The 16,630-nt window shown below is 40.5% G+C and overlaps 1 protein-coding gene across 3 annotated transcripts in view; it reads right to left on the bottom strand.

Annotated features, from left to right (window-relative positions):
* The window catches only part of igsf11 (immunoglobulin superfamily member 11), a 218,224-nt gene that overhangs the window by 48,839 nt on the left and 152,755 nt on the right, over nt 1–16,630 (bottom strand). For all 3 annotated transcript variants that reach the window (XM_059966178.1, XM_059966179.1, XM_059966180.1), the window contains exon 2: nt 7,210–7,373. In XM_059966178.1, coding sequence (XP_059822161.1) covers nt 7,210–7,373 — 164 coding nt within the window. The remainder of the gene's footprint in view (nt 1–7,209; nt 7,374–16,630) is intronic.

Raw genomic sequence — 16,630 nt, 5'->3', positions numbered from 1 at the left:
AACAGCTGTTTTAGTTTATACAAGTCACAATCTCATAGACTTCATTTTCAGTTTCTGTTGTCTGTTTACAAACCAACATAATTATTCAAATCAGATATATATTTCTGACAAGATTCTGAAGACAAATTATTCATCTATAGATCCCAGTCCAGTACCTGCACATTTGGTCATTTGACAAAAGCCACAAGCAACATTAAAAGTTCTATTAGAATGATACAGTACAATGAAAATTTGCAAGTGAAGTTACAGCCATAAACTTACCTGTTCAAGTGCAACAGACAAATTGAAATTGTAAATCAGAGACAGCCAAGGTCAATGAAGTGTAACAATCCAAATGATTTAATGTTCCGCACTTCAATCCTGACTACAATTCAAAAGTACACTGTTGGCTTTAAAAATCCTTGAGAATGATTGGAGCTCAAGAGAATACCATATACAGTATCTGCAAGCTATAAAAGGAAAATGCTGGCAGAAGACAGGATGGTGATAGTCTATAGAGCCAGAGAAGGAGATAGCTAGTAAAGGAATATAATTGGCACTAAGTTCAATATAAGCCAGCTAGCTGCAGCCCGAAAAGCACACACTTAAAGTTTGCCTGGTTGAAGTTACTGACAATGATGATGATGGTTCAAAATACATCGTTTTAAGAGCACGTTACCAAAATACTACCATCATGTCTCCTGCTCAGAAAGGAACGGTAAGATCAGCTATCTGGAGAGTGATCTCGCAGAAAGAAAACAGCCTAGATGGTGCCTCCAGCTGTGTTCTTAGCTCCTGTACAGATCAGCCAGCAGGGGTATTTGCAGACACTTTTAACTTCTCCCTCTTTCAGTGAGGTTCCCAGGATAATTTAAGACTTCCATCATCCTGGTACCTAAGAAAAACAACATAATGTGTCTTAATGATGACCGTCCAGTGGCTCGGGCATCCACCAGCATGAAGTGATTCAAGGGGCTGATCATGACGCACATTTAACTCCAGCCTCCAAGACAACCTCAACCCACTGCAATTTGCCTACTGCTGAAACATATCTATGGCTGACACCATCTCTCTGGCCCTACACCCATCACTGGACATCTGGACAGTAAAGTCACCTATCTTAGACTATTGTTTATTGACCACACCTCTGCTTTCAAAACTATAATTCCAACTAGACATCTCCAAAATCCTAAACCTGGGTCTCAACACTTCCCTCTGTAACTGTGTCCTTGACATCCTGAACACTACACCACAACCACTAAGGAACAGCAGCAACAACTCCTCCAGGATTATTCTCGACTCTGATGACCATAAGGTTGCATCCACCCACTCTGCTCCCTGTTCACTCATTATTGTGTGGCCAAATTCTGCCCAAACTCCATCTACGAGTAGTGGGCTGTATCTCAAAAGACATTGAGTTGGAATACAGGAAGATGATAGTGAGTTTTGTAACATGGTGACATGACAACAAACTTCCCTTAAATGTCAAGAAAACAAAAGAGCTGGTCATTTGCTTCATGAAGGGGAATGTTACACATTCTCCTGTTCATCACCGGTGCTGAAGTCAAGATGTTGAGAACACTTCCCTCTGTAACTGTGTCCTTGACATCCTGAGATGACCCACCCATCCTGGACATCCTTTCTCCTCTCTTCTATCGGGCAGAAGACACAAAAGCCTGAAAACACATTCCACCAGGCTCAAGGACAGCTTCTATCCGGCTATTATAAGGTTATTAAATGGGTTCTTATTATGATAAGATGGACTCGATCTCACAATCTATCTTATAATAACCTTTCCCTGTATTTCTACCTGCACTGCACTCCATACACTGTAATGCTTTATTCCACAGTGTTGTTTCTCCTTGTACCATATCAAGGCACTGTTGTAATGAATAGTATGCAAGTCAAGCTCTGCACTGTACCTCAGTAAACTAATTTATCCTCACAATCTGACATACTACTCAACATTCAGCCCCCTTTGCTCCAGAGGAAAGAAACCCAGCCTATCTAATCTCTCCCCAGAACCTATGTTCTCTAACACATAACATCCTGAAAAGCTCCTCTTCACTCTCTCAAATGCAACTCAAAATGCACACAATACTCTAAATGTGGTCGAATAAAGTTCTGCTAAGTTGCAAAGTGACCCTTAAACAAGAGTCTCTGCAAAGTAATAACCATACTTATATTTTCCTGCTGTGTTGCAGTAGATTCATACCTGCATTTTCTTTGAAATTGCTGCAGATGCCTATGCGAAGGGAACACACTCTCAGAGTTCACACACAAGCCAGCCCTCCTCCCCAGGCTCATTCCAGACGCACAGAGCTCAACAGACGTCAATACAGGACCCAGATACAGCACCTGTTTTTTTTTAAATCTCACCCATAGTGTTAAACGGCAAGGGCAGCGTGCTGAAGGGGGAAACGTTGGTAGATGCATGATTGGACTCACGGGGAATTCAGCTGATTCCGAGCCAGGCATCCAACAAATCAGCTCCAAGCTTACACGAGGAAATCTGCAGATGCTGGAAATTCAAGCAACACACACAAAATGCTGGTGGGACGCAGCAGGCCAGTCTGCATGTGGCCACTGGGAGACCGTTTCACTGAACACCTACGCTCGGTCCGCCAGAGGAAGCAGGATCTCCCAGTGGCCACACATTTTAATTCCACGTCCCGTTCCCATTCTGATATGTCTATCCATGGCCTCCTCTACTGTCAAGATGAAGCCACACTCAGGTTGGAGGAACAACACCTTATATACCGTCCGGGTAGCCTCCAACCTGATGGCATGAATATTGACTTCTCTAAATTCCATTAATGCCCCTCCTCCCCTTCTTACCCCATCCCTGATATATTTTGTTTTTTCCCCCCTCCCCTTTTTTTCCTCTCTCTCTGCCCAACACTCTGCCTGTTCTCCATCTCCCTCTGGTGCTCCCCTCCCCCTTTCTTTCTCCCTAGGCCTCCCGTCCCATAATCCTTTCCCTTCTCCAGCTCTGTATCCCTTTTGCCAATCACCTTTCCAGCTCTTGGCTTTACCCCACCCCCTCCGGTCTTCTCCTATCATTTCCCCCTCCCCCTTCTACTTTCAAATCTCTTACTATCTTTCCTTTCAGTTAGTCCTGACGAAGGGTCTTGGCCTGAAACGTCGACAGCACTTCTCCCTATAGATGCTGCCTGGCCTGCTGTGTTCCACCAGCATTTTGTGTGTGCAGCTCCAAGTTTAAGAGTGTTTCAGAGTCATGGAGCACAGCACAAGCTGTATGACCCACCCAGTCCTGAACAACCATCAACTTCACCTTTACACTAATCGTATATTGGTCACACTTTATTCTGTCCACATTCTCTGTACAAGAATGGATTCAAATAGTTTAAAAATGTCTCTTCAGTAAACCCCAGCTACAGGATATGCTTATGCATATGTGACTTTTTCCTGTGCTCACATAAAGTGGGTGGTGACTTCTTTTGCACCATTAGCTGGCAACTTGCCTACATTGTGGTGCCTTTAGTTATCACTGAGAAAGAACATTAATTGCAGAGTCATCAGGGTTGTGTTGCTTTTGTGTTTCCTTTTTGCTGGCTCCAGCTTAGCAGACTTGTCAGTTTCTCACTGCCTCTAGCCCAATGCTACAAGTAATATTACTTTATTGCTCTTCCACTTGACTGGTGCTTCAGGTAACTTTATTTGTTACCCGATAAAAGATTTCGGCCCAAAATGTTGACTATTTATGTCCCTCCATAGATGCTACCCAACCTGCTGCTTTCCTCCAGTACTTTAATGTGTGCTACTCTGGATTTCCAGCACTGTAAAATATCTTGTATTTATAAACATTCTTTGTTAGACCATAAAACCATAAAACATACAGCCATTCAGCCCATCAAATGTGCTCTGCCATTTCATCATGGCTGATCCTAGATTCCACTCGACTCTATACACCTGCCTTCTCACCATATCCTTTGATGCCCTGACCAATCAAGAAACTATCAACTTCCACTTTAAATATACCCACGGATTTGGCCTCCACTGCAGTCTGTGGCAGAGCAACCACAGATTCACTACTCTCTGGCGAAAAAAAGTTCCTCCTTACTTCTGTTCTAAAAGGTCGCCCCCCCCTCAACATGGGCCCTCTAGTTCTGGAGACCCCCACCATGGGAAACATCCTCTCTACAACCACCTTATCTAGTCCTTTCAACATTTGGTAGGTTTCAATGATATCCACCTCACCCCATTCTAAATTCCAATTAGTACAGGCCCAAAGCTGCCAAATGCTCCTCATAAATTAAGCCCTTCATTCTCAGAATCATTCTCATGAACTCCTCTGAACAGAGTTCTCCCTGTACCAGGTCAATTCAAACCAGTTTAGCCAGGTCAGCCTAACAGTGGGTCAGGCTACTTCCACTGTCCTTGGCTCAATCGAGTTTGCTGATTTGTGGATTAGAATTCTTTCTGGCCAACAGCAGGCGGACAGGATGAGGAAGGCAGCATCCGGAATGCTTGCCATGGAGTACAAGAATTGAGACTCCAGGTTACAAACGCGCAAGGCTTTGGGGAGACCACGCTTGGAGTATTGTGTGCAGTTCTGACTGCCAAGTGATAGGAAGAATGCCTTTAAGTTGGAAAGGGTGCAGAAAAGATTCACAATGATATTACTGGGACTGGAGAGCTTGTGTTACCAGGAAAAGCTGGACAGACCAGGACATTTTTCCCCGGAACCATAGAAGGCCGAGGAGTGACCCTATAGAGGATTATAAAATAATGAAGAGCATAGATAAAGGTCACAGGGCTTTTTTTAAAAACTAAGATGGAAATTTAAATCTAGAGGGCATATACTTACGGTAAGAGGGGAAAATTTTAAAGGGGATGTGAAGGGCAAGTTCCCCCCCCCCTCCCACACTCACACAGGTGTTGCTGTGGATGTGTATGCATTGTCAGAAGAGGCAGAGGGAAAAACTACAACATTTAAAAGAAATTTAAGACAGGTACACAAATAGTAACTTAGAGTGAAACAGGCCAGACTGAAATCTTTAGGAGTCAGAAGAAATAAGGACAATTTTCCTCCAACTTCATATTGCAATAAATATGTTGTATTGACCTGAAACAGTAAGTCCATTTCTTCCTCCATGGCTGCTGAGCATTTTGAGTCACTAGTAAAACAGGGACCATTATCCAGCTCCAAATTTCTCAAAGCCCCCAATATGTATTCCACTAATCATTGTTCATTTAATAGTCAATACTTCCCAATTTTATTTGGATAGAACTCTTCATGAATGGGATTCCACGGAACTTGATGGGTAAAATTTTAGGAAGAGAGGCTCCACCCACAAGGAATTGAAAGAGGACTCAACAAACTTCCTTCATTGAAAAGAAAGCAACAAAATCCCTAGGGATTGCCTTTATTCCTCCCCTCACTCATGTAATCCCGACTAAAATAAGGCACCACAAAGTAAAGAGGAAGTCTATCACAATCTTTCCATTCAATCTTAATATCCCTGTCATGAGGAACAACTGGACATGGGACATCCCCAGTCAGATGGGCAGCCCCACTACAAGTGCTGTTCACTGGACCTGGTCTGAGGGACCATTTCTCCAACCACACTAAGGAACCATCCCATCTCCATTGCTCTCAACGGCTTACAGGTTTTACTCACCATAGTTACCCCACCTCACCTCAACCACAAGACAGAAAAGCTTGGGTCCCACATGTCCCTCCTTTAATTATGACCATGTATGAAAGTCGCATAACCATTGACAGGCCTTTTTATCCCCTGGAGAATTTTCTTGGCTCGTGTCTTTACAAAACACATACCTTTTAACTCAATTGAACAACTTGTCACATTACCCTGATCCTCATAATCCAAAGAGCTAGACACATTTGACCATGTTTGTCCATAATTCCTCCAAATATTTCTTGGTCTCGACCTGAAATGTTGACTGTTTATTTCCATGCTTGCTGCCTGACCTACTTAGTTCCTCTAGCATTTTGTGTGTGTTGCCTTGAATTTCCAGAATCTCCGTGTTTACTTGTACAAATGCCTTTTAAGCACCTCTACCCCTTCCTCTAGCAGCACATTCTCTACATCCATTACTGTGTGAAAATGTTGCTTCACACCTCCTCTTTAAACCTTCCCCTTTTCACTTTGAACCTATGCTTTTTAGTTTTAGACTTCACTACTCTACCATTCACCTTATCAATACCCCTCATGATTTTATATACTTCAGTAATGCCACTCCCATGCGTCAATGGAAAAAAAAAACTAGCCGATACAGTCTCTTTTCCCCGTCCAGTATCTAGGCAAGCACTTGAATCCCTCGGCCTAGAAGGGTTGGGCTGGAAAATTGGATTAATAAAGATGGATGCCCACCAATTGAGGTGGAATGTTATGGATCGAATGGTCTAGTTCCAAGGTGTGTGATCTTATTCCAGAAGCTGAATCAGTTCAGCTGCTTAATTTTTCTGATGCTCCTCATTAGATGCGAGGTAGCAATTTATTCTTTTATTTTCTCAGAATATGTAAATGGGACAGAAAGCTAAATGGGAACGAAGTCAACTACTGCTTTCTCACCTATTCCGACCCATCCCCTCTATCTCCACCAGAGCCCTCACTGACCACCCAATTCCACATGCAGTCACAGACGCTATCTTTCAGCCACTATAGTACATTCAACATTTAAAACCAGCAGAAAAAAATTAACCTACAGTATGTCATGTGCCACAATCATCAGTTTCTTTCAAATATTTTGCTTTTCCCCAGTAGGTGACAGCAAATCCAGAATTTCAGGTCTGAAATTTGGCAAAGGGCAATTATCAAGAGGAAAAATCCTAGAGTGGATATTGTAGACTGGGGACGTTCTGGGCTACAGGATGGGAAGCTGGCAGGTGAAAGAGGAACAAAGGACTCAACACATAAATAAAGTCTCTATAGCAGCTGAGATCGAGTATCCTGAAGCTTGTAGCTAGTCCAAGTAATTCACTATGAGGATTGCTTCTGTTATTATGACATCAAAGATACTCACCAAAGATGCTGCATTGGAGCAAAGTGATCAAGGCTATTCTCCAATATAAATGTGGTGCAGGCACTATTAGGGCAGTTTCTTGATATCTCCTCTCTCCCAATACATCAGCAAGCTCAAGAAGTACTACATAGGTAAGCTTCAATTAATTTTAGTGAATGCAGGCAAATGCAACATACCAATTTGCAAATGAAGTACCATTTCTTTAAAAGAAAGACCAACCTGTTCTGGCTGATTGGCATTGGAGCGAGGTGTCACAGTCCAGATGACGTTCAGTTGATTCAACGCCGCACTCGTTTTGAAGGTACATGGTAGTACTGCTGTTTGACCTCTGGCAACCTTTACACTCGTACTACCCACTGTAACTTCTAACAACTCCACCCAACCTGCCAAGGAAAAGTTAACATTACACCAATGCATTACAGCCATCTATTCTCATTAATCACCATTAGACAATATTGTTTCTCCCACTGAGTACAAGATGTACAGGAAATGTACTTTGAACCCTTAACAGGAACAAACAGATCAAATTATATAATTAAAATTTATTAATTTCAATTCAGTTGCAAAATGGTGTTACAGAAGAGTGTACCTGTCACTGCAGAAAAAATATATATTTTTTGACGACATAAGAACTTGTAGGAGCTGCATGTGTTTCAGATTTGAAAAAAAAACAACCAAGATTACTTGCACTCATTTATATTTCTTATAAGGAAGTCTGGAGTGCATAGACTGAATTTCCATTGTTTTCAACCTCATTGAAGGAAACACAACACAGCATTTGAAAATCATTTACTCGCTAAAGTATTACTCAACCCCCAACTATTTGCAGGTTACACAAATCTTATTACAAGCTCAGTGGAGAGCTTTGCATGAGAGTAATATATTTCAAAGGTGTTAATGCAAGAAGATCTCACCAAGGTTAAAGCACTGCAATAATTAATCACCACAACCTTTTTCTAAATCTATTTCACACAGACAACTCATCTAAGGTTCAGTCTACTTGTGCACTTGACAGATACTGCCCTCACTTTTTATGAGAATTCATGAAGTTTAGCATGACAGCAAGGTGACAATGTGGTAGAGCCAAACTATTTTATTACATTGCTGGTTTGCCAAAGCCCTGCACACACAGGACAACAACCACACTGAGTTCTATCATTAACTGAATTGACTTTCTTTAAAAAAAAACTTAGGATGGATCTGACCAGATGCAAGCAATTCTTTACATAAACTGACAGAAATCTATTTGACCGGCTTGTGCTCTTCTGGGAAAAGTCTAGGAAACAAATGATTGACTGATGTCTGAACAAGCTCCTTGCTGCAAAGAATACAAATTGATTAACAATTAAAATAGAAGTTAAGGGGCACATCCATATAGAAAATCACATATTTTAATGGTCCAGAATTTCCTGAGAAGCACCCATCATTTCCTACCCATGTGTCACTAGGTTCAGCAATTCAATAGACTTGAACTGCCTAACGGATGTCTTTTTATTCAGTATTTTACGCCCCAAGTAAATCAGTTTACCGTGTATTTTCCATTTATCGTGTATTCTTCATTTCTTGGAAATCTGAGGTAACTATTCAATGACAATGTTCACAGAAAATGCAATATCCCAGCCAATTATAATCTTTAGTCCACTACATTTCACAAATTCAGGACATGGTAAAGCATTTTTTTTTACTGGATGTAGCCGGCTCTGGCAAAGATTGCATTTATTCTCATTTCCTCACATGCCTCTACAGACAAGGCAATATATCATCACATTGATTGACGGCCTGGCATCACAGATAGGTTAGTCTGTGTGAAGAACGCCACTAAAGAACTCCAGCATTTTGTGTGTGTTGCTTGGGCTAGATGGTTAATTGGTCACATGGGTGCTATTGGGCTCATTTGCCAGAAAGGTCTGTTACCATGTTTTATCGCTAAATAAAATGAAACAAAAAATAAAAACTCATCAGGTCAGAAGGGAAATGGACTAAAGACATTGAGTCGAGATCCTTCTTCACAGCTCAGGAACAGATGATTCATTGTCCAGATTTCAGAAACCAGGTGAAGTCTGCCTCTGGATCAGAGCCCAAGCTTCAGTGCTTCAATCCAGTAATTTAGGTCTTTGTATCCTCAGCCAAGATGATAATTGTTACCAAGGAAAACAGGGAATTTCCCATAAATCTTTTCAAATAGAACCTTAAAACCTTTTGCATCAATCACATGAAACCAAAGGGGATCTGAGTTTAACTCAGGAAATCCTGAAGGCGTTGCATCAGTCTAAATGCACTGATGTGACCCTTCAGATGGTCCTCAAATCCCAGGAGTCACATCTGATCCAATGATCATCTGACTGAATCCAATATATGCAAAACAACAAATCATGCTTTAATTTATTTGTACGGGATGACTTTCCTGTCCATTTGGATGGTGTGGATTACAACTGAAATACAGATCCATGGGAACCATTAGTTTGATGTATTTAAAGATAATCATTCTTCAACAGTGAACTTCGACAATCTTTTTTTAATTATGTAGAATACGACACTAAGCCCAAGCTTCCTTCACCAACTGTTTCAAAAAACATTAAAACACCCAAATAAATCACTGGATTTTGATCTAAAACCAGACCCTACCATCTGATTTCTGTACTTATTGGACGCAAGGTCGAGACTAAATACAGGTCGACCTTCACTAATCCAACTACCTGTAATCGATAATCCAGCACTGATTTCAAATTTTCCATGCAACTGTTATTTCAATACTGTAAGCACAGACAGGTAATTCCTGCTTGTTTTCATGAATTTATTAATATCATTTGCGTGAGGTGTGGATGCCTGGCATCCACCCGTCTCACTCGCCAGCGATAGTGGAGCTGGCACATGCTGGGTCGGTCTGCCTTCTCGGCCGTCTGCTGGCAGTCACACACTGCCCTCCGACGTCACCCAGCCGGCGCTCCATTCTCTTCTGCCTACGACCTCAGATCAGACATGGAGACCTGCTGAATTTAAGCATATTACTAAGCAGAGGAAAAGAAACTAACGAGGATCCCCTCAGTAACTGCAAGTGAAGAAGGAAGAGCCCAGTGCCGAATCCCCGGCCACCTGGCAGTCGCGTGAAATGTGGTGTATAGAAGACCTCCTTTCTCCGACTTCTGCTTCTGCTCACCCAGATGTGCTGCCACCAACATCAACAGTTTTTGAAGAAATTGTTGTGTCAGTTTCAGCACCAGTTCCTGACGCTTCACTCATTTTTCAAGATGAAGATGTTGATGATCTTGACAACCCCAAACTTGCAAACATGTAACTTTGCCTGAAGGTATATTAAACATCTCACTTTAGAAGCGGAAGTGCTCAACTGTTCTGTATAAGTTAATTCCTGTACATTTACCTGTACCCTTTATTTTATCTGTGCCTGGCCAGTATATTACTTTATTAAAATTCCACTTGCTACTCATTTAATATTTCTGTTTCACTATTATCTAAGTTATACTGATTTTCATGATATTTTAAAAGTATGATGAGGCAGTTAGCTATTGCTTAATATGATCCTTCTGTAATTCGGCACTTTCACTAATCTGGCACTCTGAGGTCCCAATGGTGCCGGATTATAAAAGGTTAACCTGTACAATCATTTTGCAGGAGCAAGAATTGAATTAATCTGCAGAAAAGTGTTTTTACACCTGCTATTACAGAAAAATCCTGATCCATATTATAAAATAACTGAACTGCTGAAATGGGGTAAACATCTTTTTGCACATTCTAAACATTAGACAATTCCACTCTGCTGACAGTATGCGGTGGATGAAACCAGGGAAGTTTAGTATTCATTCATTTGGAAAATATGATTTCTTAGACTGTGCAAAACATAATGGTAAATCAAAAAGCAAATTGTAATGCTTGTTATCCACTGGCCCACTAGCTTGAAAAGAATTATATTTTTAATATGCCAAGTCTTGCAGCCTTAAAGTTACCCTGCTGATAACTTGCACTACATTACATTAATTAATAAGCCCTTGAACTGGTTTCAAAATTACTGAATGTCTCAGCTTCTCTGCACAGAAACACATTTGTAGCTCAGATTTTGATTTTATATTCATTACCTTCGAGATAGATCATACAAGTTATTTATTATCATGTCAAAGACAGCAGTAATGACAAATAACAAATATAAAATCAGCAGCTGTACTCTAGAGGTTGCATTTTGCCCTATATCTCTGTCCACTGCCGCCTTATCTGCTGAAGGCAGATTTTTCATTCGGCTCAACAATGCACAAAATGAGGGCAACACACAACAGGGATTTTCTTACCGTCCTTTGTGTAGGATTTACAAGTACAGTGGATCAATGAGGATGACAATTCCACAGTTCTAACAACAATAATGCAAACAATCATTCATTATTTACAGTCAGGAACAGAACTGGAATTTATCCTGATAAATAATTAAAGTAACAGAATTTCAAATCTAAATTCAGTTATTTTCAGTTTAATACTTTTTCAGGAAACACATACAAGCTCATTTCTAAAACTCCTGCTTTTGGATTAGCAAGAATTTTCCAGTCATTATCTGATAAAGTTACCATGCTATAATTGCTAACTTCTTATTTCAATAACAGTTCCAATTCATCCACCAGACAGTGGATTTCATGTAATTCTGGGTATAATGATTCTCAAATCACACTGATTGTGAAACCTTACCACTAAAAGAGCTTGAAAAATTCAAGCTCATATTCAAATTTTCTGCAATGTGAAGTTTTAATAGAAATCAGGCAGTTGCAAGTCATAGAATCTTCTTTGTCATTGACTCCGTGGAGGAAGCCTATTCAGAATGTAGATCAGGCATCTTCACACCACAGTTAAATTCTGACCATTTTTTATAGAACTCTGTAGTGCTTCTATATTACAATTTTCCACAAAATTGTTTGAATTTACTGTACTACTGATATTTTATTTGTGCACAATCTTTCAACTTGTAAGTCGAGTAATTGTAATAATAGTAGGAAAGGATTATTAGAAAAAAAATGAGAATCAGATCAGAATTATGTCCAAATAGGGCTGTTCTTAGCTCTGAAGACAAGGCTTTGGTTGGTTGGCAGAATTTTCTTTAAAATGTTTTAAGTTATTTATGGATAGTGAAGGAGGATCAAGTAATCCATCTCTGCTGATAACACACAAAAACCAGACAGTCTAATTAGACCAAGATTGGGCAAAGCTAACATTTACTTGCACCCCAGCAAAGTAGCTATCACTTCATTTTAAGCTTCATTAACAAATTTTGAAGCACAAATGAAAACATTAGTGCAAAAATAACAATGTACTCCCCATCATTCAATAACCTATAAAGTCAATCCTGCATTCACTTCATCTGCTGAAGTCAAGTTGATTCTGAGCAATATGTTGCTACTTGCACCTCTTCTTTGACTGTTGTTCATCCTTTTAGATCTTTAATGCTCACTTTGGAAACTCTTGTAAAATGTCTTCACAGTTTCTTAAAAGCCAGCAACTTCAATTGTGCTTTTGTTCACTCCATAAGCACCAAACACCCCATTCTAACCCATTTCCTCGTCGTCCTTTTCATTTTCCTTTTCTTTCTACATAAACCCAACTGCTTACTCCAGAAACAGTTCTTCTCTTGGTTGTCAATATTGTGCATAAATATTCAAGACATCTTGTACTTCTGACATCCAACTGTCATGCATTTCTCTTCATAGGCAAAGTTAAAACTCAGATAAAGGCATACTTAAAACTTCACTGCTCCCTCCCAATGAGAAGCTGCTTTAGGCTAGCTAAAGTGAATATTTTAGTAGCATTGTAAAATTTAACAAATTGCAGAAGAATGCATTTTGCAAATCATCTGTCAATAGATGTTCTTTTTGATGAGGTATCGTGTTGAACAATCTGTTCCAATATTACTGCCATAGTAAGTAATTTATTTTACTTGACCACTCCATGCAGATATAAAGGAATTGAAGCAAATTTATGTAACTATTACTTAATTTAATAGAGATAAAAGTGTGCTTTTTAATCCTTCAATGCTGATGAAATCTATGTGTGCATAGATTACTATTTACTTTCTTAAAGTTAATTTACTCAGGATTGGTAGAATGCTTGTGTCAAATGACGAGTTTCCAAGGGAATTTTTCTTTTAAATGGAGTTTACATCTTGCAATGTCTTAAATATCCAACAAGATCAAACAAGATGAATCTGCTGGAAAAGTAGCCTTTCTGATGGTATGTAACACAATGTAGGTTTAGGTACTATCCAAACTGGATCCCCTACAATTCGCCTACTGACACAACTGATCAACAGACAATCCTATAGCCACAGCTCTACATACAATCCTTACACATTTGGAGAAGAAGGATGCTTATGAGAATACCATTCTTGGACTACAATTTACCATTCAACACCAATATTCCATCCAGGCTCAATAAGAAGCTCAGAGGCCTCGGCCTTGAACCTGCCCTGTGTAGCTCGATCCTGGACTTCTTGTCAGATTGCCAGCAGATGGTAAGAATGGGCTCCCTCACCTCCACCCCTCTGACTCTGAATACAGGAGTCCCTCAGGGCTGTGTACTGTCCCCTCTTTTACTCCCTGTATACCCATGACTGTGTTGCCACCCACAATTCTAATCTGCTAATTAAACTTGTCTATAACACTACATCATCTCAAACAATAACAAAGTGGCCTACAGGAAAGAAGTCATCTCTCTGACACAGTGGTGTCAAGAAAACAACCCCTCCCTCAATGTCGCAAAAACAAAGGAGCTAGTTGTGGATTACAGGAGGAACGGAGATAGGCTAATCCCTATTCATGTCATTGGATCTGGGGTTGAGAGGGTGTGGTGAACTACATATACCTGTCTGGACACGCCCCCTGCTGACTGCTCCTGTGGCTCCTCCCACAGACCCCTGTATAAAGGCGATTGAGGCCTGAGCCCGGCCTCTCAGTCTCCAGGATGTAGTATGGTGGTCACTCACTGCTTGTTCCTTCTTCCAGTCAATAAAAGCCGATATCTCGCCTTTATGTCTCAGAGTGAGTTATTGATGGTGCATCAGAGGGTAAACAGCTTCAAGTACCTCAGCATCCACATCACTGAGGACCTCATATGGCGTGTACACACCAGCTGCGTGGTGAAAAAGGCACAACAGCGCCTCTTTCACCTCAGACGATTAATGAAGTTTGATTTGGACCCCCAAATCCTAAAAACTTTCTACAGTGGCACAATTGAGGGCATTCTGACTGGCTGCATCACTGCCTGGTCTGGGAATTGTACCTCTCTTAATCGCAGGACTCTGCAGAGAGTGGTGTGGACAGCTCAATGCATCTGTAGTTGTGAACTTCCCATGATTCAGGACATTTACAAGGACAGGTGTGTAAAAAGATCCCAAATGATCATTGTGGACCCGAGTTGCCCCAGTCACAATCTATTCCAGCAGCTACCACATGCGAAGCAGTATTGCAGAATAAAAGCCAGGACCAACAAGCTCCGGGACAGCTTCTTCCACCAGACCATCAGACTGAGTAACTGAGTGTACTCTACATTACACTGACTGTTCTATTTATTATAAATTACTATGATTGCATATTGCACATTAAGACAGAGACATAACGTAAAGATTTTTACTCTTCATGTATGTGAAGGATGCAAGAAATAAAGTCAATTCAATTGTTTAATTCTACAGATCTTGAAAGATAAACAGCTCTTTTTGGAGATTCAATTTATTTTCAACCTGTAAACACAAGGAAATCTGCAGATGCTGGAAATTCAAACAACACACACAAAATGCTGGTGGAATGCTGGGGAGAGAGCAGGAACGGTGTACTGATTGTATATGATCAGCCATGATCACAGTGAATGGCGGTGCTGGCTAGAAAGGCCGAATGGCCTACTCCTGCACCCACTGTCTATTGTCTATAACACAGCAGGCCAGGCAGCATCTATAGGGAGAAGCGCTGTCGACGTTTTGGGCCGAGACCCTTCGTCAGGACTAACCGAAAGGAAAGATAGTAAGAGAATTGAAAGTAGTGGGGGGAGGGGGGAAATGTGAAATGATAGGAGAAGACCGGAGGGGGTGGGATGGAGCTAAGAGCCGGAAAGGTGATTGGGAAAAGGGATACAGAGCTGGAGAAGGGAAAGGATCATGGGACAGGAGGCCTCGGGAGAAAGAAAGGGTGAGGGGGGAGCACCAGAGGGAGATGGAGAACAGGCAGAGTGATGGGCAGAGAGAGAGAGAAAAAAAACAAACAACTAAATATGTCATCCCACCCCCTCCGGTCTTCTCCTATCATTTCGCATTTTCCCTCCCCCCATTACTTTCAAATCTCTTAATATCTTTCCTTTTAGTTAGTCCTGATGAAGGGTCTTGGCCCGAAACGTCGACAGTGCTCCTCCCTATAGATGCTGCCTGGCCTGCTGTGTTCCACCAGCATTTTGTGTGTGTTGTTTTTATTTTCAACCTGTGCTTCCTTTTAATTATCTTTCTCCCTCCCATCCACCACTTCCAATTTTCTCCCACAAACTGAATCAAACTGGATTCTACTCCATGTGCCAAACTCTCTGATGCTGATCGCAAGAAGCCATTTTCCACTGAGCCCAGTTTATGAGTGTTAGTTAAGACTTCAAAGTAAATTTATTATCAAAGTACACGTCACCATACACAACCCTGAGAGTTATGTTCTTGTGGGCATACTCAATAAATCCATAATGAAATAATAACCTTAACAAAATCAATGAAAGACCACGTCAACTTGGGCATTCAACCAGTGTGCAAAAGAGAACAAACTGTGCTAATTCAAAAAGAAAGATGCAATAACAATAAATAAATAAGCAATAAATATCCAGAACACGTAATGAAGAGCCCTTGGAAGTGGAAGTCCTTGGAAAGACTTCTTTTACTAAGTAAGTTTAATCTGCATTTATTAAATATACTCAACTAAATTAAGCAAGTAGGAAAATAAAACTGATGCACTATGAAATTTAATCCTTTCAAATATTTTGTAATTAGTTTAAGACCATCATTAAAACTATTTAAATAAAAGGCATGCTACTAGTAAAATGACTACCACATCCGATATTTACATTAAGAGATATGCACAGAATTTTATGAGTAACAATCTAAACTCAAATCAGATTCCCCCACTATCTTGTATTGCAAATACAGATGTGAGATATGTATAAAAGTGATACTAATAATTCCCATTTAAAATACAATGGAGCAAAATATTGCAGCACATTTCCTCAGCTATGAAATGAGGTGCACTTCATTGTTTGTGTCTTTTTAGGGAATGATTAATTCTCTGTTCCGATAAGCAGATTAAGATGGTCCCAGCTGCCAGGGATGCTTGTCCCTACTCAGTGCAGAACAGGACTAAAGGAAGGAGATCAGGTGTTTCCCGTTGCTAGAGCAACTGTCTGCTGTAATCTGATTTTAACAACTATTTATAGTTTTGCTCACTTACACAATGCATGTTCATAGCCTATTTGAATGCTGCCAGCTTCAGATGCCATCATCCCAAACTAGAAAACAGGCAAAGACTGACAATAACAGAACACTGTAAATGGATTTTTTTTAAAAAAACAATCTGCATTCACTGGAAATCTGCAATACAAATAGAAAGCATCAGAAAACTCAGCAGGTTAGTCAACT

This window comes from Hypanus sabinus, chromosome 4, assembly GCF_030144855.1.
Source record: "Hypanus sabinus isolate sHypSab1 chromosome 4, sHypSab1.hap1, whole genome shotgun sequence".
In the NCBI taxonomy this organism is placed as follows: Eukaryota; Metazoa; Chordata; class Chondrichthyes; order Myliobatiformes; family Dasyatidae; genus Hypanus; species Hypanus sabinus.
Note: the sequence above shows the minus strand (reverse complement) of the source record. Positions and strands in the feature narration are given on the sequence as shown.